A 21580-nucleotide genomic window follows, 5' to 3' on the forward strand; every position below is an offset into this window, starting at 1 on the left:
TTATTACAAAAGTCAAACTAGGCTTTATCCATAATTTTCTAAATCTCATTAAAGGTTCTTTCATACTGCAGATAGGATAAAGTAGCACTTTAAACTTTATAAATCTATTTCCGCTAGTACAGGGAATCTATTGCCATCTGTAGTTACAGTATATGACAAAGGAATGCCTTGGGGGTGAGTCTGTTCAAATGCAGATAAGGTGGCCTGCAATGAATCACTGTCCTCTGGAAGTGACTAGCTTGTTAATAAAAGGTCAGAGATCATAGCATCACCATTTCTCCTATTTCTCCAGCAGAAAGAGAAGCAGTGGCTGGATTTTCTTTAACATTCCCTTTTTTTTTTTCTCCTCACTGAAGTACTCTCAAATATCTCTTCTTGTTCCTACTGGCTCTGTTTTGCAGATGAGCACTGCCTTTTGAGACAGCACAACTGCACAATATATTTCTAAGTAGGTAGGACTACTATAGAATTGGACTGTACAGATTTCAGACTTTGTAGGATGTGATTCGATTTCACTTTTGTTGTTAAGAACATGCATTTTTCAGTAGCACAAACCTTCCATTTTTAAAATTAGGCTAATACCAAAAGATGTGCCTTGGAGGACATTTCTAATCACGGATTATCCTCTAGGCCTGTCAATGATGGCAGGTTTATTTCTCTTGACTAATTCCACTGAATTTTCTGAATGAAAATATAATAATGAAAGTTTCTCTGTATAAATTACCAATTTATATGTGGCACTCAAGGTTCTGTTTCCATTTAAAGCTTGTTTAGCCTCAGGCTCCAATTCAGTTAAGAACTTAAGATCATGACTAAGTGCTTTGCAGACCCAGCATTTTGGTGGGTGCGTCTTGGCTCAGCAGTCATTTCACAAGATAAAATTCCATAAACACTAATCAAGAGCTAGTCAACTCTTCTCGTATAAGTTTGTATTTGGTCAGAAGTCTGGGGATACCCCAAATCCACAGATATATATTTTATTACGGTAATTTACCTAGTGAAGTTTGCAGTTAAAGACTCTAGAGCAGCCATTCACGTATTTAGACTGAAAAGACAGTAAGGCTATAAGAGCTCTAGCTAGCCAGGAAATATTTCTCAACAACATAGTATATCATTGGTATAACCCTGTTTAAATTTATCAAATACACTGTAGGGAGCCTGCTCCCAGAATAAAACAATCCAAAACAAACAGACAGTCAGGTCCCAGAGATATTCCTTATTATTGCATTTTCCGGCAATTCTTTTTCAAAGTTATCCAAAAGCAGCAGGGCTGTGGAAGTCAACCCGGTAAATGGAAAACCTTCCCTGAGAAACCTTATTGACTGACAGATGGGAGAGAAGGGGAGATACAGCAGAGCTGGGATTCCAAATGAAGGAGCTGGTCACTGCTTAATGGATTTTATCAAGAGTGGAGGATTAGATTTCATTAACCTATACAGACAGAGTAGGTACAATTCACCTGAGCACAGCAGTACATTTTATACTACAGCAGACTTACGAGACTGTCGAAGTGTTGTGTAGGTCTTGTCCTGATACGAATTTCAGTGAAGAAAGGGAAATAATAAAGGATAACCTTGAAAGGCAGTTTTCAATTTCCTTGTTAGAAACTTATATTGCATCCCCAGCTCCTCTGACCTCATCCTACCCCTAGAGAAATCTTATGATTTTAAAAGCACCTTTCTAGGCTGGCCATCTATTTATTATGTAAGAAGAGAACATACTCCACACAGTATTTGATGCTTCTGATACCTAAGAATTGCTGCCACAGAAGGCCAGCTTTTCCATCTAGCAAGGAATTTTAGAGAGAATCTCTCATTAAAGCATCCTTTGGTCTCAGTACAACTGTTGGATGAATCAGTTGGAATGGTAGCCATTTGCAAGACAAAAAGGGTTAATATTATTTTGGGACTGTTTCTCCTTTCTTTGCTCAGTTTCCTCTACCACCTTGGGACGTTCCTCTGAATTGATCTACACCATGTAAGATATCACAGTCTGAGTCTCTTTTAAAGTCATAGCTGAGCAAAGTTGGTGCAATATTTTAATAGTATGATTTTGCAGCACTTTCACCACCTTTGCATAGATGACCATACCTGTATGAGGGGTGAAGAGGTACAGTGAAGCTGAATGAAATTCTCCTACACACAAAATGTTGACTCTGAAATATGCATATTTTCCATAGAGGGAGATATCCCTGCCACTTTTCTACTTAAAATTTTAGAATGCATTTGGAATGCAGAGGAACATGCAATCTACTCCACACTGAACTCAATTCTCATTTATACAATGCTCCATTTATACCAGTCTGTCAGCTTAAAGGACCTTTGGAGTAGGAGTAATTACAGTTATGCACACTTCATGGCCCCATTATTCTGACAAAGTGGCGTAAGGAAGCTCCGATGCAGAAGAAAATCAGGTCTACTTATATTTTAATACAGTGACTTTAATATGGTTGTGTTTTATCTTCAATTCTGTCTATATATCTCAGTCCTCTCCTGTGCTTTGTTGTGTTATTTCTATTGCTTGATACTATACTCAGTCTTCTTGGAGTATTGCATCTTCAATAAAATATGAGAACATTAGGGGTGAAGAGTAAGCTCTTAATTCAAGTCACATACTGAATGACAGGGGAATGAAAGCCTATGTGTTTTGAACTTATGCCATTTTCATCCTTTCAGATGTGCTTGTGGTTCTGCTCTGACGACAGGTCTGTTCTCGGTACTTTATTTATCAGCAGCAACTCCATACTCACTGCATGGTGGAGATGTTCTTAACTCAGCTCCTGTGACATCTCATAGTTTTGAACTGATTTGATTCTCCTCTCTTGCAGTATTCCTTGCTCTTGTTCTCCCCAGTTTTAGTAATCAGTAAACTAAAGAAAAAAGTTAATTTCTCTCTTTTAATAATATTTCTCCGATAAACCAGTTACAGGGATCATCATGGGAAATCTTCTGGACTTTTTTTAGCATTCATTCCACCATATTGCATTTTGGAAAAGTTCCCTAAATCTGTAAGAAAAAATGTAGGTGTGCTGGGACAGGCTGTCGATAATCATACCAAGGGATCTAGAAATCAAGGGTTAGATTCTAGGTGGCCATCTCTAGGTAGCCATCTCTATGTTCCTTGGTGCTTTAGGTAACATAGCAGGGGTTCTAGGTATACTTGACAGGGATACCAGATCCATGAGTTCTTGGAAAGCCATTAGGAAACATCAGAAAAAAATCTTTAAAAATTCCTAGAAAAATTCAAGATCATTGAAATCCTAGAAAAGGTCTACAGCTAGGAATTATTAGAAAGCTCTGGGGAAATTCTAGAGAGGGTTTGGACTGGGGAAATCCTACAAAACATGGGGGATTCCCAGAAAGGTCCTATATTAAGGAATTCCTGAAAAAACAGTGGGAAATTCAAAGAAAGCAGCAAGGAATTAATCTCTTTTGTAAAATCTTCTGGAGCACCATAAGAAGCTATATCTGGGTTATGCATCTTTAAGGAAAAGGGAAAAGTCATGCAGCAATGAGACACAAAGCATAAAAAGGGACAGAAGGTAAATGAAGAAATGAGAATAGTCACCTAATTAGCCCTCTTCACCGTCATAAGAGAAACCCATTAGTTGCAATCACAGTGCCTTTCCACAATCCTTATCTTTCCTCACCACAGAATCCCCTTTTCTATGTTGCTGTGTCTAATACTGCTTTCCAGTCTCTTTGGTGGAAGCCCACTGTGATGAGATGTGGTCCTAAATCTGACAAAAGTGTGGAGGGGGCTTGGAAGTGCTCTAACTGCCAAGTCTTTCATTTACCTCATCTCTGTGTCATGTCTAGTTCTTGATGAGAATCAGTGTAAGTGCTGTGCATCTACTATACCTCAGGATTTATGAAACACTATAACAGTCTTGGTAATGCTGTGGCTAGAAAGAGACCTTTTTAAAAGAAGAACTGTGCTGATGAAAGAAACCTGACTATTGTGAATTCAAAGGTGAGGAAGGGCCCTACTTGACAAATCTGAGTTGGCAGCATAAACTATTTTAAAAATAAAAACATGTGACAGAAAAGCATTTTGGAGAAAGGATCAAGAGGGACCCAAGAGAAGCAGGTGTTTTGATAAGCCTTCAGTTGTGGAAGTCTATGTCTCCATGCAGACTTTAAAGTTTCAGGAGGCTGACTGCTACTGAGTCAGCCCCTTTGCATGACATGCTCCAAAGATTTATGTAATGACAAGGAGCATAACTCCTGACATACGACGAGAGGTCAATTTGAGGGTAAGCATCTCCAGAAGTGAATAAATTTCCCCTAACTGGGGGCCAGCACACCTCCACCAGGTGGTAGACAGTTGATTCACAAATTGGAATGTGCCCTATTATCACACCTCTCAGCGTACACCAGTCTACATCACGCACCTTCCTGGAGGTTCATACAGAGAAGCCAGTACGAATGCAACTTATCTCTATTTTCACAGGAAAAGTCCATGAGTAAGAGCTAATGCTGCCAGAAGAGAGAACATACACCAAGTGGTTGTCAGGAAAATACAGGTCAAGGCAGTGGGTCTTCCAATTTCAGCAGTGGAAGCCATATTTCTTAAAGTAGTGTCAGATAATAATGGGGCTCAACTGCACTAGACTTTGTACATCAGAGCCTATCACCCAGAAAGACTTCAATGCAGGAAGAAGAAATAAAGCATAGGTGACAGGACTGCCTCAAACAATCAGAGCAAAAACGCCATGGTAGCAAAAGTCAGGTTGGTTCTGCAAAGCTGGGTTATTTGATGAAAAAAATCAATTATTTTCCTTCTTATTTGCCATTGCTTTCTAAAGAAGAATAAGACCCTGTGCCAGAAGCCTGTTAGTAGCAACTGTGATTTAAATATCTGTAGGAAACAGGATTCAGATTCAAGAATGAAGGGCATGAATTCTACAAGGCATATGCATAGAAACATATTTTTGTGATGCAAATATAATGCATGTGAAAGCTTTGCTCCCTGCAGCATCTAAGGATTCTTATCTGACAATTCTGCTCAAGAACAAGGTAATTAATTACCATGCCAGAAAATACTGTAGCGGTGCTCCCCTTCTGCAACTTCTGTATGTGGGCTGTTCTCTACCAGTTGTTGCAGTTGTCCCTATGCAATATTTGACTTTTTGAAAGTGGTCCCCCAAATATAAATTACTATTTCAGATTAAAATTAAAACCTGAACAGAAATGTATTGTTGCAAGGCCACTGTTTAGAAGAGATTTCAGGGAAAAATGTGATGAAGTTTATTAAGGTTAACCTCATACTGTATGAAGAGATGAAAATCTTTTCCCTGTGTTCCAGTTCACTACTGGGTTCCCTTTTCCAAAGCCTGCTAGCTGCATGCTGGGCACAAATTTCCTCCACACGTGGTAGTTGTTTTCTTGGATGCAGCTGTCCACATAGCTAGAGTTAAGAGGGCACAATGCTTTTAGAGGGAGATTTCTGATAACATATATATAATTTCTCCCCCCCCCCCCCATTTTATGAGTAAAAAATCAAATCTAGGCTCATGGAATGTCACAGAAATCTCTGTTTTTCACATGTTGAGAGTTTCTTATTCTGATTGGCCTTAGGTCTCGCAGTACATTAAAGTAGGCGAATGCTATATGACTTTATAGGTACATCTTTTAATACTACACCATCCCTGAAAGCATGTCTATGAAGTAATCTGGTGAGGAACTGGCAATAAAATAAAATAAAATAAAAAAAAGAAAGAAATTCTATTCAGATTTATATCTGTTAAAGTAAATATAACTTCTACACATAGTATATATATTTTACAACTATATCTTAGACAGGTAGTAAAAAATACCCTCTTTTCCATGCACATTTTGTGTGCAAGGCTATATTTGTATATGCAAAAAAATAAAGGACCCATCTATGTACTTGTGATGTAACATTATTAGACCATCTAGTCTAAGGCAGGAAGACGGTACATTTGATTCAGATTTGTATTTTTGGAAATCTGGGGTTTGATACTAAGGGAAAAACGGGTGTGAGCTTTAGTAGTCACAGCAAGCCAGCTCCATTACCCAGTAAGATTTAAGTGCCTGCATGTCTGTATGGATCTGGTTTGCGGTGTGCCATGAACACTGTTCTCACATCTAAACTGTTTCTCAGTGCAGAAAGATCAACAACAATGGCCTTGATTGTAGACATTTCAACAGGAGTTTGATCTCCCTGTCATTCCTTCTTGGGCTAATAGGAATTTGTAAGGAATTAGCATGTTAATTCTAGAATTTCCTATTCCACTTAAGAGATCTGTCACCTTGAATGACTTCTGAGCATCAAGGCTCTCGTGCTCTACTGTACTATACTGTCAGAGACATTTATCAGCCAGAAGAAGACAGGACTTAGTTCAGAAGATCTGCTACATGTTTCAACTCTTTCAAACAAATTTAGTAATAAAAATTTTACCAATTCTCTTTCAGAAGGCTATCTACAAGGATGACTTTGCAGTTTGCTGAACCGTGCCATGCATGACACATTTCATATGTGAGACAAAAGACAGGAACGCTGAACAGGAACCAAAGGATTTGGATGCATGAATCATACTGAAAAATGTTTCTATTCTAGTTACTAAATCCTCTATTGCCTTCCCCCCCCCCCCCAAACAGACTAAATATAGAAATGTTTCACTTACTCTAGCACTGTTAATATGCATGGCTAGAATAGCAACAAGTTACCCCCTTGCCTTGGTCTTCCAGTAGTCCCATTCTTTACCAATTCTTGTCACTAAAGCTCAGTTCAATTGTTACAGAGCTTTCCCCATAACACTGATATCAAAGTAATTCCTGACTACATCCATAAATTACCAACCACTACACATGCTCCCGGATCTCTGGGGGAAACTAACCAGCGAGTTTACATAACAACGCTTTGCACATGGGAAAATGACTGAAACAAATAGAAGCAACTTAAACTCGTTGGTCAATTCCTTTTTGTTTTATGTGTCTGAACTGTTCAGCTCAGACAGGACAGCAGTTGCAGGCAGAATTTTCAAGAACCCTCTCCTCAACATCTTAAAGATATCCCTCCTAACCACGATGTTTACTTTTGCATTGACATTTATAGTGATAAAGGGACTTGTCTAGTGATAAAGGTTCTAAAATGGATGATTTCTATATAATATGCAAGTAATACAGAATACATTCTATATGGTATTTTATATAGTAATACTGCCATATAAATACACATTATGAAGCTGCTTTCTTCATGGTGGCAAGTGGTGTTTCGGGAAGAGAGAAAGAAATCCATACAATGGCAAGATTGTATACCAAGGAATTCCCAGTAAGCGTACAGTAAACAGAAAAAAACAGATGAGAAAAACTGGGAAATAAATGCAAAGATAGATTTATTGCAGTGCTAACAGATTGAATGAAATGTGGTGGAAAATGCCACAAATTGGGAAACAAATATTGAACTTCTCAGCTGCTCAGATAGATATGATTAATATTTATAAATTGGGAATGTATGTAATTCAAGTTAGCTAGGAGAAGATAAAATCCTAGAAAAGACAAGGCTGTTAGTAACCTCTTTGCCAGTTAGCAGGCCAGTCTGATCCCTGAGGTCTTTTGACTTGATCTGCTAACTCAGAGACTGCTTTGACTTAGGATTTTAATTCATTTTACATTTTCCTAGTGACATTTTACATTTTCATAGTGAAGAGGCAAACTAGGCAAAGGTGACATCACAAACATTAAAGAAACAGAGTTTAACGTGCTTTCACTATATGAACATAGAAATTTTAATAAACTCATTTATAAATGATTGTCTGTAATGCTACTGTACAATGCATAAAGAAGTCTAATTAACTGTAGTGAGTCTAACAGCACTTCCACTGTCAGTCAACAGAGCTGCACTATATGATGAAATTATTATGTGTGCTATTTGCTCTATACACAAATTAATTGACATTTTGGATGGTTGCTACCATGATCCTTTTAGAGACTGCAATTGACATAAAGTAAAACACATACCAAATGGGATTAAATCTAATTGAATAATGTAATACTAGCCTCAGTCCATTTCTCCCCAATCAAAGATGTAATAGGTTTTTTAATACTAATTATTAATAACTTGCAATTTGTAGAACAGATTTTTAACAGTTGAGTTAGACTACCCACCAGCCTGTAATTTTCAAATTATTTTTTAATTTATTGGGATTACAGATTTTCATATGTGATGAAGTTTCTTTCCAAACACCTAAATAAAATTTGGCAATACATGGTTCCTGTATTCTGCACCTGCAGCTCTACTGAGAAATTATTATTTTGATTCTATTCAGTAGCAGGGCACCTAAATATCATAAACATCTCTAAACCCAAATAAAAGTCCAATGGTCCTGCCCAAAAATATGCAAATTTATCTGAGCAAACTATACAAGAAGACCGGATTGGTGGCTGTTGGTTTTGGTAAAGATAAGTGTAGAAGAGATGATTGAGATGAAGAAGTAATAACAAAGTCCGTAAATAGTGTGGATAGGTAACTTCAAAAAAAATGACTTCCTCTCCCCTCCCTAGCCCATGGCACTTACCTAATCATAAAGAAAAACAAGCAGCATGTCCTCCATGTCACACGGTGAGAGACCGCATATAGCGGGGATTGGTTGTACCAGAAGATGGCAATCCTCAAGCATTTAAACCTGTGAGACCTCTAGCTCCCCAAAAGGGCCTCACTCTGCAGTCAGGAATGTCACTGTTAGAAGCGGTTTCCCCTGATGGCAGATACAAGCAAATACGAGTGATGACAGGGTCAGGGCCTAAGAGGTCAAAATCTATCCTGATGTACCTGGAGTTCTTAGTAATGTCATATGTCTTTTTTTTTTCAGCAAATGCTCTACTGCACACTGAGCTGAACCAAGATGCTTACAATCAAATGCTTAATTTTAATCATATGCTTAAATACTTTGCTGAATGAAGACTTCTCCTGAGGCACAAGTTAGTCCTTATATCACCAATACTTATTTTACCTGACCACGTATTACCGCTTCTATTATTTTAATGAACAGCAAAAATTTCATACTATTGCTAATAAAGTGATTTACAATATTATGCATGTTTTTTTCCAAACACTTTCCAAGCACTTTTTTTTCTTGGTACAGAGTATAACTGAAATTCTAGCCTGTGCATGCAACTTACTCATATTAAATGAGGATTTTATTTTAGTGATACAAAATACAAGGACAGAAAGCAGATTGTGGGACACAGAACAACTTGTTCATGAAGGAGTTAAAGTATTCATCAACAGGAGCACTTTGAAAACACAGGAAATTCTGATCCATCACTTAGCTGTAGGCTTATGTGACATTTACAACAAGCGTGTATATTTTGAGATAGTTGACAATGACATCTTTATGTTTTTGTTATCAAAGCTTCCATCTTACAATCCCCTTTGGTCCTGAGTATTGTTAAAAATGTGCCAGGGTTATGGCTGTTCATACCTTTCCTCTTCTAAGTGGTACAATGATCAGAGAAGAGCAAAGTTTTATGATCCCTTCAAGGTATTTGAAAATGACACTAAATGACGTTTATAAAGATTTCTAAAAGTCAGAAGAGCTTTATTTTCTTTTTGAGGGCTTGTTCTCATTCTTTTGAATTGTGTTAGATGCCAATTCCTCCACTCTCCTTCTAGAAAAATACAAAGCGTAAGTTTCACAGGTCCCATAAATCTACTGATAGCACTTGCAGATCAGCCATCGTGGACTTCTTTTGAATAACAGCTTTTCTTAGGACTTACATGATATTTTTCTTCAGAGCTTACTGCAAGCATTAACTGTTATATTTCTGCATCCTTGTGAGGAGTATCCCCATTTTACAGAGGAAAAGTGAGGGAGATGAAACCAATTCAGAACCAGGCATCAGCACAAGTAATTCGTCCTGAACTTGGAAGATTTAGAGGAGGGGGTTGGGAGAGGGCTATTTTCTTCTGAACTGTTGCAGATGAACACAAAAGTTCGGTTCACAGCGTAGCTGAGGAAGTGCCATTCAGACTGCAGCTATTCCAGTCTGTTGACTATAAACTGTAGTTGTGCTGTATGAGACATTGTGCCTCTGGAAGCCTCCTACAAAAAAAAACTGAGTGCATGGTCTGTTTTAAGCACATGAATAGTCCCATTTGCTCAATTACGTTTGTGTTGAAAGTTATCCAGCTGGCGAAAGGCTGAATTGAGGTTTAATTCCAAAGGAAATGTGTTAAAAATCAAAGAGTGAAACTCCCATTCACTTTAATGGGAACAAGCTCAGGCCCATAATTGATGCTTTATGGACATTTGCAACATGTGAAAAGTTGCAGAGAATAACATCCAATGCTAAGATAAGCATATTAATCTCTGGTTCCAGAATACTCATATTAACTGATTTTGCCTAAAAAAAAACCATGGAGAAGCGAGGTATTTTCTTGCAGAATAAAGATCTGTTTAAAGAAAACCTTGATTACAAAATGTAAAAAGTCTACAGAGAGACAAGAACGATACTACTTACTAACTGTGCTTCCTCTTACTTCTTGTTATTCATAATTGCAGAAAAATACAGCAATGTATTTCCCAGAAAAGGCAAAATGGTTCATGCATTAATACAGAAAAATAGTGAATAGAAACAGGCAACAATTTTAATAAGATTGTACCTCATTGTCGAGGTGTGCACAAACCTAAACAATATCCACACACAAAGAAGCGAGGAAACATGACTTTTTTCCCAGACATATATCCTTTAGGTTCAAGCACAAAGCTCGGGAGACAACAACTTCTAATGAGTCCCTGCACTTCTCACTGGGCAGTCACGCAGGAAACAACGTATGTTCAGAGTTTACCTCTTTCTTACCAAATGCCCCGATGGCAAATCTTAGCACAATGGGAAAAATGTTCTGCAAGCAGATACCTATTACATCCTAGTGGGAACATGAGTCCCCAGCTCAATCCACTCTGAGAGCAGCATAGCCTGAAAATTTACAGCATAGCTGCCTTGACTCACATGTACATAATATTAGTATGATACTGCAATCACCATTACTCTATGTGGCATAAGAAATTTTATTGAACAGGCACGAGGTGACAACTAGCGGTCAAAATCTGTAATGAGAAACCAGTAAGATCCATATCAGAATAATTTTCAAGATGTGTGTCCTTTTCTTTTAGATTGAGATGACAAATAATCCTCAATATCAAAAAATAGGTATTGCTTTTGATCTTCTAATTAGTTCAAACTTGCAAGAGAAAACGATGGAGGCAGAAGAACAGAAAGCAGGAAGGTCTCTTTTCCTGCTTTGTAGCTACTGCAGGTGGCTTTAGAAATAGTCAGAAACATAGGCTGACATGCTGAGGTACATGACAGCAACTTTGTCTCCCTTACACCAAGCAAAGTTGCCTTGACTGTGGCAGAAATGGTCTTGCATGGATTCTGGGACAAAGTCCAATTGCAAGCAGTGTGCTAAGCCAGCCCATCTGTGGTTGTTAGGCTAAGTGTGTAGATAAACGAAAAGGGACACAGAAGAGGCAGCACTACAGACCAAACACCCCTGTTTGCCAGAATGACCCTGCTGGAACACTAGGAGTTCGGTACAACTTACATCAGTCCATCAAGTCTCTGAACTGAGTCAAAGCCAAAAGCTGGATTAAAAGAATGTCCCTTCTCATCATCCACCACCACTCTTGGACTACACTGCAGTCAGTTATCACAAAAACACCCCGCCCCTCCAAATCCTGTTCATTTATCTTTTTAATTATTTTTAACAGGCAAAGTTCACTAATATACTTACTGGCTGTGCAAAATCAGAATATCACAAGGACTGTAATCACTGCACCACCTGAAGTCAATTTTATCTGGTGACTTTAACACTAGCAAAAAAATCAGTTTTCGCACTCTACATGCCTACTCAGAAAAAACCTAATTCTGTGGGCGCAAAGCTGCCAAGACTCCCGAAGAACCTATTGAGGTCTATTGAGGAACTGCAAGATAGCATGACGTTTTAAACACTTTTGTGAGTAATTTCTCACTTCCAGAAAAACTAAATTACTGCAGTTTATATATGTCTTTTTGAATTAGAAGAATGTTATTTCACAAATACTTGATATCTTAACACTGTTTGCTGGCGTTCAGACATGAAAAAGGGGTTTGGACTTAAAATAAGTCTTTATGATAATGAATAGACTGACTCACAGGAAAAACACATTGATTGGCTTAATAGTTAACTGCCAGTCATCTTCCTTGTTCCTTTGTTGGGGGTGTTTTTAACTTCAAATAAATTGCATCATTATCTCTACCAGTAAAATGTAAATTCCATCTCAGTTTTCATAAAGACCATCAATACAAGAAAAGAATTACCTTAATTCTTCCTCCATTGTACTGATGGATTCTTAGAGGCTGTATTTTTACAATGATACGTTAAATTTTTTATCAGTTTCCTTAGTGAGGTCAGCACTATTTATAAGCACTGAAGATATTCTCAGAAAATACAAGAAAGCATGGCAGTAACAATATATGGAACAGGAGCACTAGAAATTAAGTGGCAATATTATCACTCGGTATTTATAGTTACATTCTCAGCAACTCAGCTGTTGCTAGTGGCTTTCTAATATTAACTTGCTTAACCTCTGAACCAAGAAGGTACTTAAACATCTTTGTAATTTGAGTGGGGCTACCTAAAAGCTTAAAGTGAGACACATGACTATGAGGACTGTGTTCAGGCATAGCCAAAAAGGAAATTATTATGGGCAGCAGACTGCTGACAATGATGAAAACCCAACAACGCTAAAGCAGAGCCTTTGACCCCCATCCCTCTTGGTTGACTTGGACCACCAATGCAGCACACCCCATGCATCGATAAAGCTGAGCAAGGGAGGACTGGAGGCTGGCCGAGTCCTGCGTTGCCTCACCACTTGCTGGACAGTTGTGTTATATGGCCTCAAGGGAGCTGGGGCACTTGTGAGCTATTCTTACTCTTGAAAGTGGCAAAAGTCAATATTGCCTTTCTTACTTCAAATTATTAACCTGGTCTTACTGAACTCCTCGCTGAATTGTAGCCCATTTTATAAATGCAAGATGATGAGATACAGACAGCTTGTCAGAAGCCACACAGTCAATGTTGGCACAATCAGGACTATAAATTCTTTCCTAATCCCATACTTATTCCCTGAGATTAGAGTTCCTCATACAGGAAACAAATAAGCACCAAAGGTTTGAGAAGACAAATATTTATTTCTTATTTTAAAAGAAATATGTATGTAATTTTTAATCATAGCTTCAAATGTTTGCATGGAATGCACAGAACTTTTCTGGTAGGTTTTTGCAATCTATTATGATATTTTACTGCCCCATCTGAAGTTACGTGGAACTTGCGCGGAAAGACATTCAAATGTACAGTCTAAACACAAAAGCCCTTTCTGTCTTCTACAAAAAACTCAGTTAATTGCAATAAAAAAATACTAGTGCAAGTTCCACCTGGAACGTAAGTGTAAACAGAGAATGAACTTAAGACAAGGAGTAACAGTGTCATATTTGTGTGATTTACAACAGCAAGGTTCAATGCTATCACTATGATAATTTATTCCAAGCAACCACTTTCATTTCAATAGTGGTTAGGGTCCAGTTCTGGTAAACAGATTGGTAAAATTCCCTGAGCTGGACACTAATAGGCTGCTGATTTTGGATGATCTTCAAATCCCCATTTGGATCTGGAGACCCTTGAGCTTTCTTCCACCTGAGTGGAAGTTCACCGAGTGAACTGCAGCATTGGCCCTTTCTTTGGTTTTGATTTAACATTGATTTCGGTTCATGCTTACATCCTAGGCTGTTCCCAGTGGCAATTCAGAAGCTGACTCACAAGTTCTTCCATCATCCCTGCCATGGGGCCAGCAGCCCCTGGGACAGGAGAAAACAAGTAAGAGCAGGAACTGTTCCAGCTCTGCCAGCTTAATTGCTGGAAACATGCCAGAAGTTTCAGACAACTTCAATAGCAGGCCTTTGCTGATCTGACTTATTTTGACAGAAATGAGCTAGGGAGCACACAGGCAAGCTGCTGTACCAGACCAGTGGGAACCTTCAGCAGCACAGTAGTGATGAATGGCAGCAACCACTTCCATCGACACAGGGTAAGCCACAGTTCAACCCATTTTGCTCAGAAGTTGCCCAGTTCAAAACAATTTCTACAATTCATCTTTTCTGCTCCAAGCTAATTTTGAGTCAAATGAGTCAAAATGCTGGCTCCTCTGAGAAGGTACCAACTTTAATTCCGCTTTACTGAATTGGAATGTGTTATGTTGGTATAAAAACCTTTAAGCACGTAGATTTTGTAAGTACTTTTTGAACTCTGCTTGCATAGCTAAACCAAAAAGTCTTTCTCTGTAAATCTGGCGTGAAGAAACTAGGTGTCCAGCTTGTAATTAATATGTTAGGTAGTCTTAAACTCTGACAGAAATCCCAGCCGCAGCTTCTAGATAGTAAAATGCTTACAATTATAATATACAAACATGCTTCAGAGACCTGTCTAAAACCACTTTGCAGTGATTTTTACCTCTAGGCACACAAGTAGGCCAGTGACTTCAGTACAGCTTAAAGGTTGGCAAGATTAAGAAGTTTAGCCAACTGTATAAATATGAATGGAACTCAAATAAACGCAGCAAATATCAAACCCTTTCATTTTAGTGAGTTACAGAAGGAGTTTTGAATGGAAACTCATACAATAAAAAATTGATGTTGCAACCTGCATTTTCGTCTGTTTTGAATGTACCACCAATGTACACAGGAGATTTATGTCCTGCTTCTACCCCAGATACACCCTACTAAATCAAACCATTTCCCTTGGGATCAAATATACTCTGCCAAATTCTACAGTGAAAGCCTGATCCAAAACTCATCAAACTCTGCAGAAATATTCCAATTGATTTCAGTTGGCTTTGGAATAGGCCCATATTGACATCCATTCAACTTTATTGAACTAAGCTTTCCTGTGGAGCTGCAGCAGCCAATATGGACATAATGACTTCAAACCCAAGCTTTAAGGCCACTGCCAGTCAAATAACATCACAGCAAGTAAATGACAGCAGAATGAACTCATTATTATTTACCTAGATTTAAAAAAATGCATGTTTCTGAGCTCACTACTGTATTTTCCAGGTGAAGAAAACTTTCAGTTTGCCTTTGATCCCTCTTAGATTTTTCAGGCTGAGTCACAAACTACGCGTTTATCACAGGCGACTGAAATAAGTATAAGGTTTGCATGAGGATGATAAACATAGCACGGTAAAAAGATGCACAAAAATTAATATATTGGGGAGTTTTGGCTATCTGCTCGCAGCCAACATCAACTACCTCATTTTTTCCTGCCACTAAACTACATGTTAAAATTCCACTGACATCAATAGGAATTAAACATGAGCTTGCCACTTAGGATTTGGCATTCTCTCTTGCCACCAATTCAATTCTTTGCTGACTTAATGGACAACACACCCTTTTATGACAGGTCATCTCACTTGCACTTGCCTGAGACATTTATTTTCTCACATGTAATGCCATAATTTCAAGGAGACTAGTTTAGGAACAAGGATGACTGTGTAAATATAAAAGATAAGGTCTCTTTGTGGGTTTACTATGTTCTGGATTGGAATGTTATTGCAAGAAATTAGTTGGGAAGGCCCAAAAGAGAATTTACAGTCAAATCCATGGAAAAAGTTCATCTATTTGAGTAAAGGAGTTTAGTAAACATCAATGGAAACATTTACTGAGCATTTCCTAAAGCATGCTTAAATACATCTAGACTACAGATAGAGGATGCTACCCACGCCTTTTACAATACCAGAGTAGGAGATACTAACCTGGATTTTAAAAAGGCATAAAGAAGAGAATTGCATATCCTACTTTGCATGACTGAAAACACAAGACACTCAACAAACAAGGTCTCGGGTTCAATAAGAATTGTTTCCTCTGCTGATCTGAGCCTTCATTAGATAACGTGATCTTAAAGCAATGACTTAGAAGGACTCCTTGCAGGCCTTATTTCATTAACTTTTCAAGAACCAGATGCAAATCGTATTTCAACCTCTTTAAAAATCTATACTAGTTTGGTGCTTCTGGACAACTGATTCAGTGCCCAAAGGCATATCTATATAATGGCATACCTGATAAATGCTTGCTTACCCACAGGCTGCCTTAGTTCCCTAAATCCTATGCATTTCATTTTGCCCAAGAGGGATAACTCTCAGTTGCCTGAACTTAAGTATTCAAATGACACTCAGCATTCTGCAATCCTATCAAGGAGAGAAATCCCTCTTGCTGCACAGTCCACTATTTAATAGAAATGCATCGAAAAATATGTGAATGCTTTAAGTTATTTGTCCCTGAAGCCTTGTATGACTGTGCCTTGCATCCAGCATCACTGTTCTCACTGGACAGATGATGGCGATTAGTTTGTTAAAATCCTGAGTCTCTTTAGAACCCATGAGAAGAGATGGAGTAAACATCAGCAAAGACTGCTGCAGTACAAAGAGCACTTACACTACTCCGAGAACTAGCAAAATGAATACAAGAATCACATTGGCTACTAAGTGCCTGCATTCCAATTCTTCCTTTCAAATAGTGATGATTTTGTCCCATGCAGTTGCTTTGAAGCACTCACGAAATCTGATCTACTGCAATTACATACCGTCAGGATGACTTGAAACCTATGACTCCTACACATTTCTCAGAGCCAATGAAAATAACAACCTAGCCTGTGGTTTCTTCTCTTAAAGATCCTCTCCTTCCCCATACAGAGATCCAGGCGTCCTCATTTTGCCAGAATCCAGACAAAGGTGCATTTTACAAGTATGCCCTGGGCTGGAGAACTGTTTATAAACCAACCTATGTTCAATCTATTATGCATGCATCCCCCGCTGGAGTATTTGTAATATGACCTCTGCATCCCTGCCAAGAGCTGGGATATCAGTTTGAAATCCAAAGCATCTCTCTCCCTCCCCCTTCCCTCTGCCTTACGCTGATCAATGAAGGCATCCGCAGTCGAAGCAGTTGCAGGATCACCTTTTCACACCTGCCCTGAGCCGGGATTTTCGTTTGTAGCCCAAAAGCCCCTGCTCCCTCCCTTCTTTCCTGACAGATCGAACCACCCCGCAGAGCGCTACGGCCCGGGGCAGCCCCCTGCCCACCTACCCGCGCCGCGCAGCTCCCCAGCCCGCAGCCCCATGCCTCTGCCAACGCTGCCTTTCTGCGCCCAGTTTCCCTCTCCGCAGAACGGGAAACCCAGCCTCTCCCCGCGTCAGGTGCACCTCTTTTTTTTTTTTTTTTTTTAGGGGGGAGAATAATAAAAAAATTGGACCCACATTTTAAACAAAGTGAGCAGCAGCTTCTGGAATATGCCTGAGAAGACAGACAACCGACGCGGCCGGGCGGGAAGGAGGTTTTTTTTTTTTCCTTCTGCCTCCCCCCCCCCCCCCAAAGCTCGCTCCCTCCCCGCTCTTGCCGGCCCGGTCCCAGCCGCAGACCCCCCTGCCGCGGTGCGGCCCCGTCGCCGCCCGCCCAGGCACCGCCTCCGCGGCGGAGCGCTCGCTCGTTCGTTCGTTCGTTCGTTCGTTCGTTCACCCGCCGGCCCGCGCCCGTGCGCGCCGCCGCGCCGAGCCCCGCCGTGCCCGGCGCTGCCGCCCGCCGGCCCGCGGCAACCCGCAGCACGGTCTCCTTACTCGGGGAAAACGGCGAAATAGTCGGAATTAGGGGAGGAAGAGGAAGGGGGGGGGGGGGGGAATCCAACGAGCTATGGTACCTCCTTACAGCTAAGGTGGTTGGTAGGTGGCTGCAGCAAGCGGCTCGGAGCTTGACCTCGATTTGTTTTTGGGACTGCAGGCAGGAGTGGCAGATCCGATGAGCTGAAAAAAATAAATAAAAAAAAAGGCAGGAGGATTTGGGGGTAAGTAAGAGATTGCCCCAAAACTGACGCTGGTTTTTTTTTTCTGGGGGGGGGGGAGCGGGGGGAATATCTCTGCAGAAGTGTTGTGGATTGGGGAATGCAATTAGATAGGCATTGCAGCGCAAGTACTTCGCTAACTCTTGGCTGTATCCTCTTGTTGCCCTTCCTACCACCAAAACCGCGAGAAGTTTGGGTTTGTTTTTCTTTCCCTTCTTCTTTAAATAAGTTTTAAAATACTGGTATTCTTAGCGAAGCCGGCCGGCGATGCACGCAAGCCTCCGCTGCTTGCAGACTCTGCACTTCTGCAATTCAGATTTGGGGGAGGAGGGGGGACCCACGATCGCCAGTGTAATACAGCTCCTAGCCCCCCCCCCCCCAACCTCCCCTTCCCGGGGCGTTTTCCCCCTGTCGTGCCGCCGAGCTGCGGGGCCGGAGCGGCGCGGGTGTGGGGCCGCGGCCGCGGGCGGTGGTCGCGGGGAGGCGGCGGCGGGGCCATCCCGGCCGGGGAAGGGCAGCTCCGTGTACGGGGCAAGAACGACCCCTGCAGTCGCCTGGCGGAAAGCCGCCTCGGCTCGCCGGGGATTGCAGAAACCCCGGCAGGGCTGGAGGGAGCCGGCTGCTACGTGCTCCGCGCCGTGGAGGTGCGGTAGCATGCGGGGTTGAGGGAGGGGGTGTGGGGGGGGGGGGGTGGCGAACGCGTTGCAGCGGGTATTAATCTCTTTCCGCTCATTTTGTAGCAGCAGGAGAGGAAACCCCCTCCCTCCACCGCCTCCCTCCCCCCGGCATGCTGGCACTGCCCCGCTGAGACGTGCAGAGTTTGGGGTTAACTTGCACCTGGCCGCCCTGGAATAGAGACTCTCCGGACCGGACCAGTTGGGGTTTGTTGTCTATGTCTTGTTGGGAAATCTGGTGGATTTTTTTCTCACTCGTGGAGGAAGAGCCCGGTACTGGCGGTTGGCTTCGTGGTCTTTTTTGGAGGGTGAAGGAAGGGAAGGGATCTCGCTTGAGCCGTGCAGAGAGAGAGCTCGGACATGTGTTGTCAGCACATCTGGGGAATACAGTCTGCAAGTCCGAAAGGAAATTTGCTGGGATCGTTCAAACTGCGATATTGATCTTTGTTATTTTTTTTCGCCGAGGGATGCACTTGGCATGAGAATCGGAGGATGGAAATTGTTTGGGAGGTGCTTTTTCTTCTGCAAGCGAATTTCATCGTCTGCATTTCAGGTACGCAGCTAGCACAGAAAGGGCGGCGGGGGCGCAGGGAGAAAGAAATACTATACAGGGTTCCCTGGCTTCCCCTTAATAAGGGGAAAGAGGTACAGTTAAACCCAAATCAAAATAGCAGTTGAAAAATATGTGAATGATGTATCGTGAGTGGGTCGTAACAGAAATCAACAAACGTCAATTCCTCCCCCCACCTTAATTCCAATACCTGTGTAGGAATTATGATACATTGGTTGCAATAAATAACCACAGTGTACTGATTAAGCAGATGCTTATAATTCCTAATGTACCTGATTGTGATAATTAATCACAACATTGCAGTAATCCCAGAATTTCATAGCTCCTGAAGTTCTTAAACTCGGCTGATCTGTAGATCTTAAAAGGTCTGCGATTCATTGGCGGAGTTGTCATGTTCTGGTGCCACAGTTCAGGGTCTGCAAAGGGAGGAATAACACTGAAGAACGTGCCTCTGCTTTTAAAAGGAGCTTTACTGTGGCCGTGCTCTGAAAATGAATTTAAAAAAAAAAAAATAGCCCTATTCAAAGAACTCCTTGGTGGCTGGAATTCCAGCTTTAGGCTTCTCATTTAAGCTTGCAAAGATCTCTCTCCCCTCCAGTATGTAGAAGTCGGGTGATTTCAGTTGTCACCAGAGCTTGTCCAATTAATGAATAGGCACGGCCGGGTGTCTAGCGTAAAGGATTGGAACAATTTATTCTTGGGGAAAACACTCCCTTCTGCTGCAAAAGCCCTGGCTGCCTTGTTAATTTGTCATGTCAGTCATGCTGGAATAATTATGTTGCAGGAGGCAGGAGTGGGGAGGTGGCCAGTTTTCTAGTTTGGGACACTTCAGGGAGCCCCACAGGGATCCAGGCTGCTTGCGTCTCCTGCTGTTCCACTTCTCTGCAGGCTGCTTCTGCCCTCGAGTCATTGCATAAGTCCGGAAAAGGGAACATGAGCAACACAGACAAGGCACTGCCGAGGGGGGTGTGTGGGGTCCTGGTGGACATCTCAGTGTCCAGCCTGGAGGTGCTTAGGGAGAGGGAGCTCCAAAAGCTCCCTTGGGACCGTGCAGAAATTGGCCTGGGCCGTCTCCCAGCCGCAGCCCCCAGGCAGCAGCACCTGCAGCATCTCGCTCTGGCAGTGCCAGCCCCCACTGCGCTTTCTGCAGCACTTTCTGACTGATCACCCTTACAGCCCTTGGACTGGTGATGCTTACACTAACATTTGGGGTGGCAGCATCTATGTTAATTTGTATTGCCTGCACCTACCCCCAAACTTTTTTATTCCTGAGCAAATAGTGTTGCTGTCGGCCCACGGGGTACGTCCGCCCTTCTTTTATCCCTACAGACTGGCACCATCTGCTACCAGGCACCCGGGTGACACTGGCAGCACCCCAGGCTGACCTTCCACTTGTGCCCATTGGTACCATCAGAATAATTCACTCCATCGCTCTTTAGAACAGCAAAACCTGCTGCCTCTTGTCATTTAAATCTCACACTTATCTATTTAGCTCAGCATGATATGCCACCTGTCCAGTTCTCTTCAAATTAGGCACTTCTTAAAGTACCACAGTGAGAGTGGAAAAAATGAAGCTCATCGCTTTCTTGGCCGTTCTGACAGTAATATCCTGAGACAGAAAGAAGCTGTCCCATTCTGTGCAGGTCCTTATGCCACACATTTAGCTGCCAGTGTTTCCCTATCTCCCCCCCTCCTTCCTTCATCTTCAGACATGGGAACCCAGGCTTCTCTAACCGATAGTGGGATCAGTCCTGCAGGGGCTCTCGTCGCTCTCCATCTCCCTCTAGCACTAAGTAGAGACTGACATCCATCTCTGTGTTCTTTTTTTTTTTTTTTGTTCTTTTTTGGGGGAACAAAGTGAATAAGTGAATGGTGGGATGCTTTTGCTGTATGGTTAAAGCTGTGGTTTCCAATAATTAATTTTACCCACACAGAGGATGTGTGCATGCTTTAGCCTTTCTTTTTTTTTTTTATCTTTTTTTTTTCCTAGGGATTTTTGGGTTTTTTTCAGGAATTCTTAGTATTTGTCATCTTGGTAAAAAGGATTAAGATCTGTAGATATCTGACTGGCACTAATGCTTTGTATCTTTCTTCTGTCATCCTTTTTACACCATGTTTTGTAGCATATTATCTAGCTGGGATGTCTGGATAGCAGTGTAAGTAAGAGAAGGTGTAATGAAGCCTGTTAAGGTTTGCCTCAACACTGGATTCCAGAAACTGTGTATTTTTAGCACTTTAGCACTGGTCATTCATTCAACATGTTACTTAAAAAACCCACTAGTTGAGCACACTACTGCAAATTACAGGAATGTGTATTAGGGAGTGTGGTAGTATTATTTTTTCTTTTTTCTTTTTTTCTTTCTTATTAAGTCAGTTGTTTCAGCAGTGAACATACGAGACTGGTCTTCAGTGCATGGATCTTTCCTGAACATTAGCAAACGCT

The 21580-nt window shown here is 41.3% G+C and overlaps 1 protein-coding gene across 1 annotated transcript in view; it reads left to right on the forward strand.

Annotated features, from left to right (window-relative positions):
* The first annotated feature begins 17710 nt into the window (after positions 1-17710).
* The window catches only part of CA10 (carbonic anhydrase 10), a 212572-nt gene continuing 208702 nt past the window's right edge, over positions 17711-21580 (forward strand). The window contains exons 1-3 of the mRNA XM_075043860.1: positions 17711-17895; positions 18633-18773; positions 19032-19119. Coding sequence (XP_074899961.1) covers positions 19059-19119 — 61 coding nt within the window. The 5' untranslated portion in view covers positions 17711-17895; positions 18633-18773; positions 19032-19058. The remainder of the gene's footprint in view (positions 17896-18632; positions 18774-19031; positions 19120-21580) is intronic.

Source organism: Buteo buteo, chromosome 13, assembly GCF_964188355.1.
Source record: "Buteo buteo chromosome 13, bButBut1.hap1.1, whole genome shotgun sequence".
NCBI lineage: Eukaryota > Metazoa > Chordata > Aves > Accipitriformes > Accipitridae > Buteo > Buteo buteo.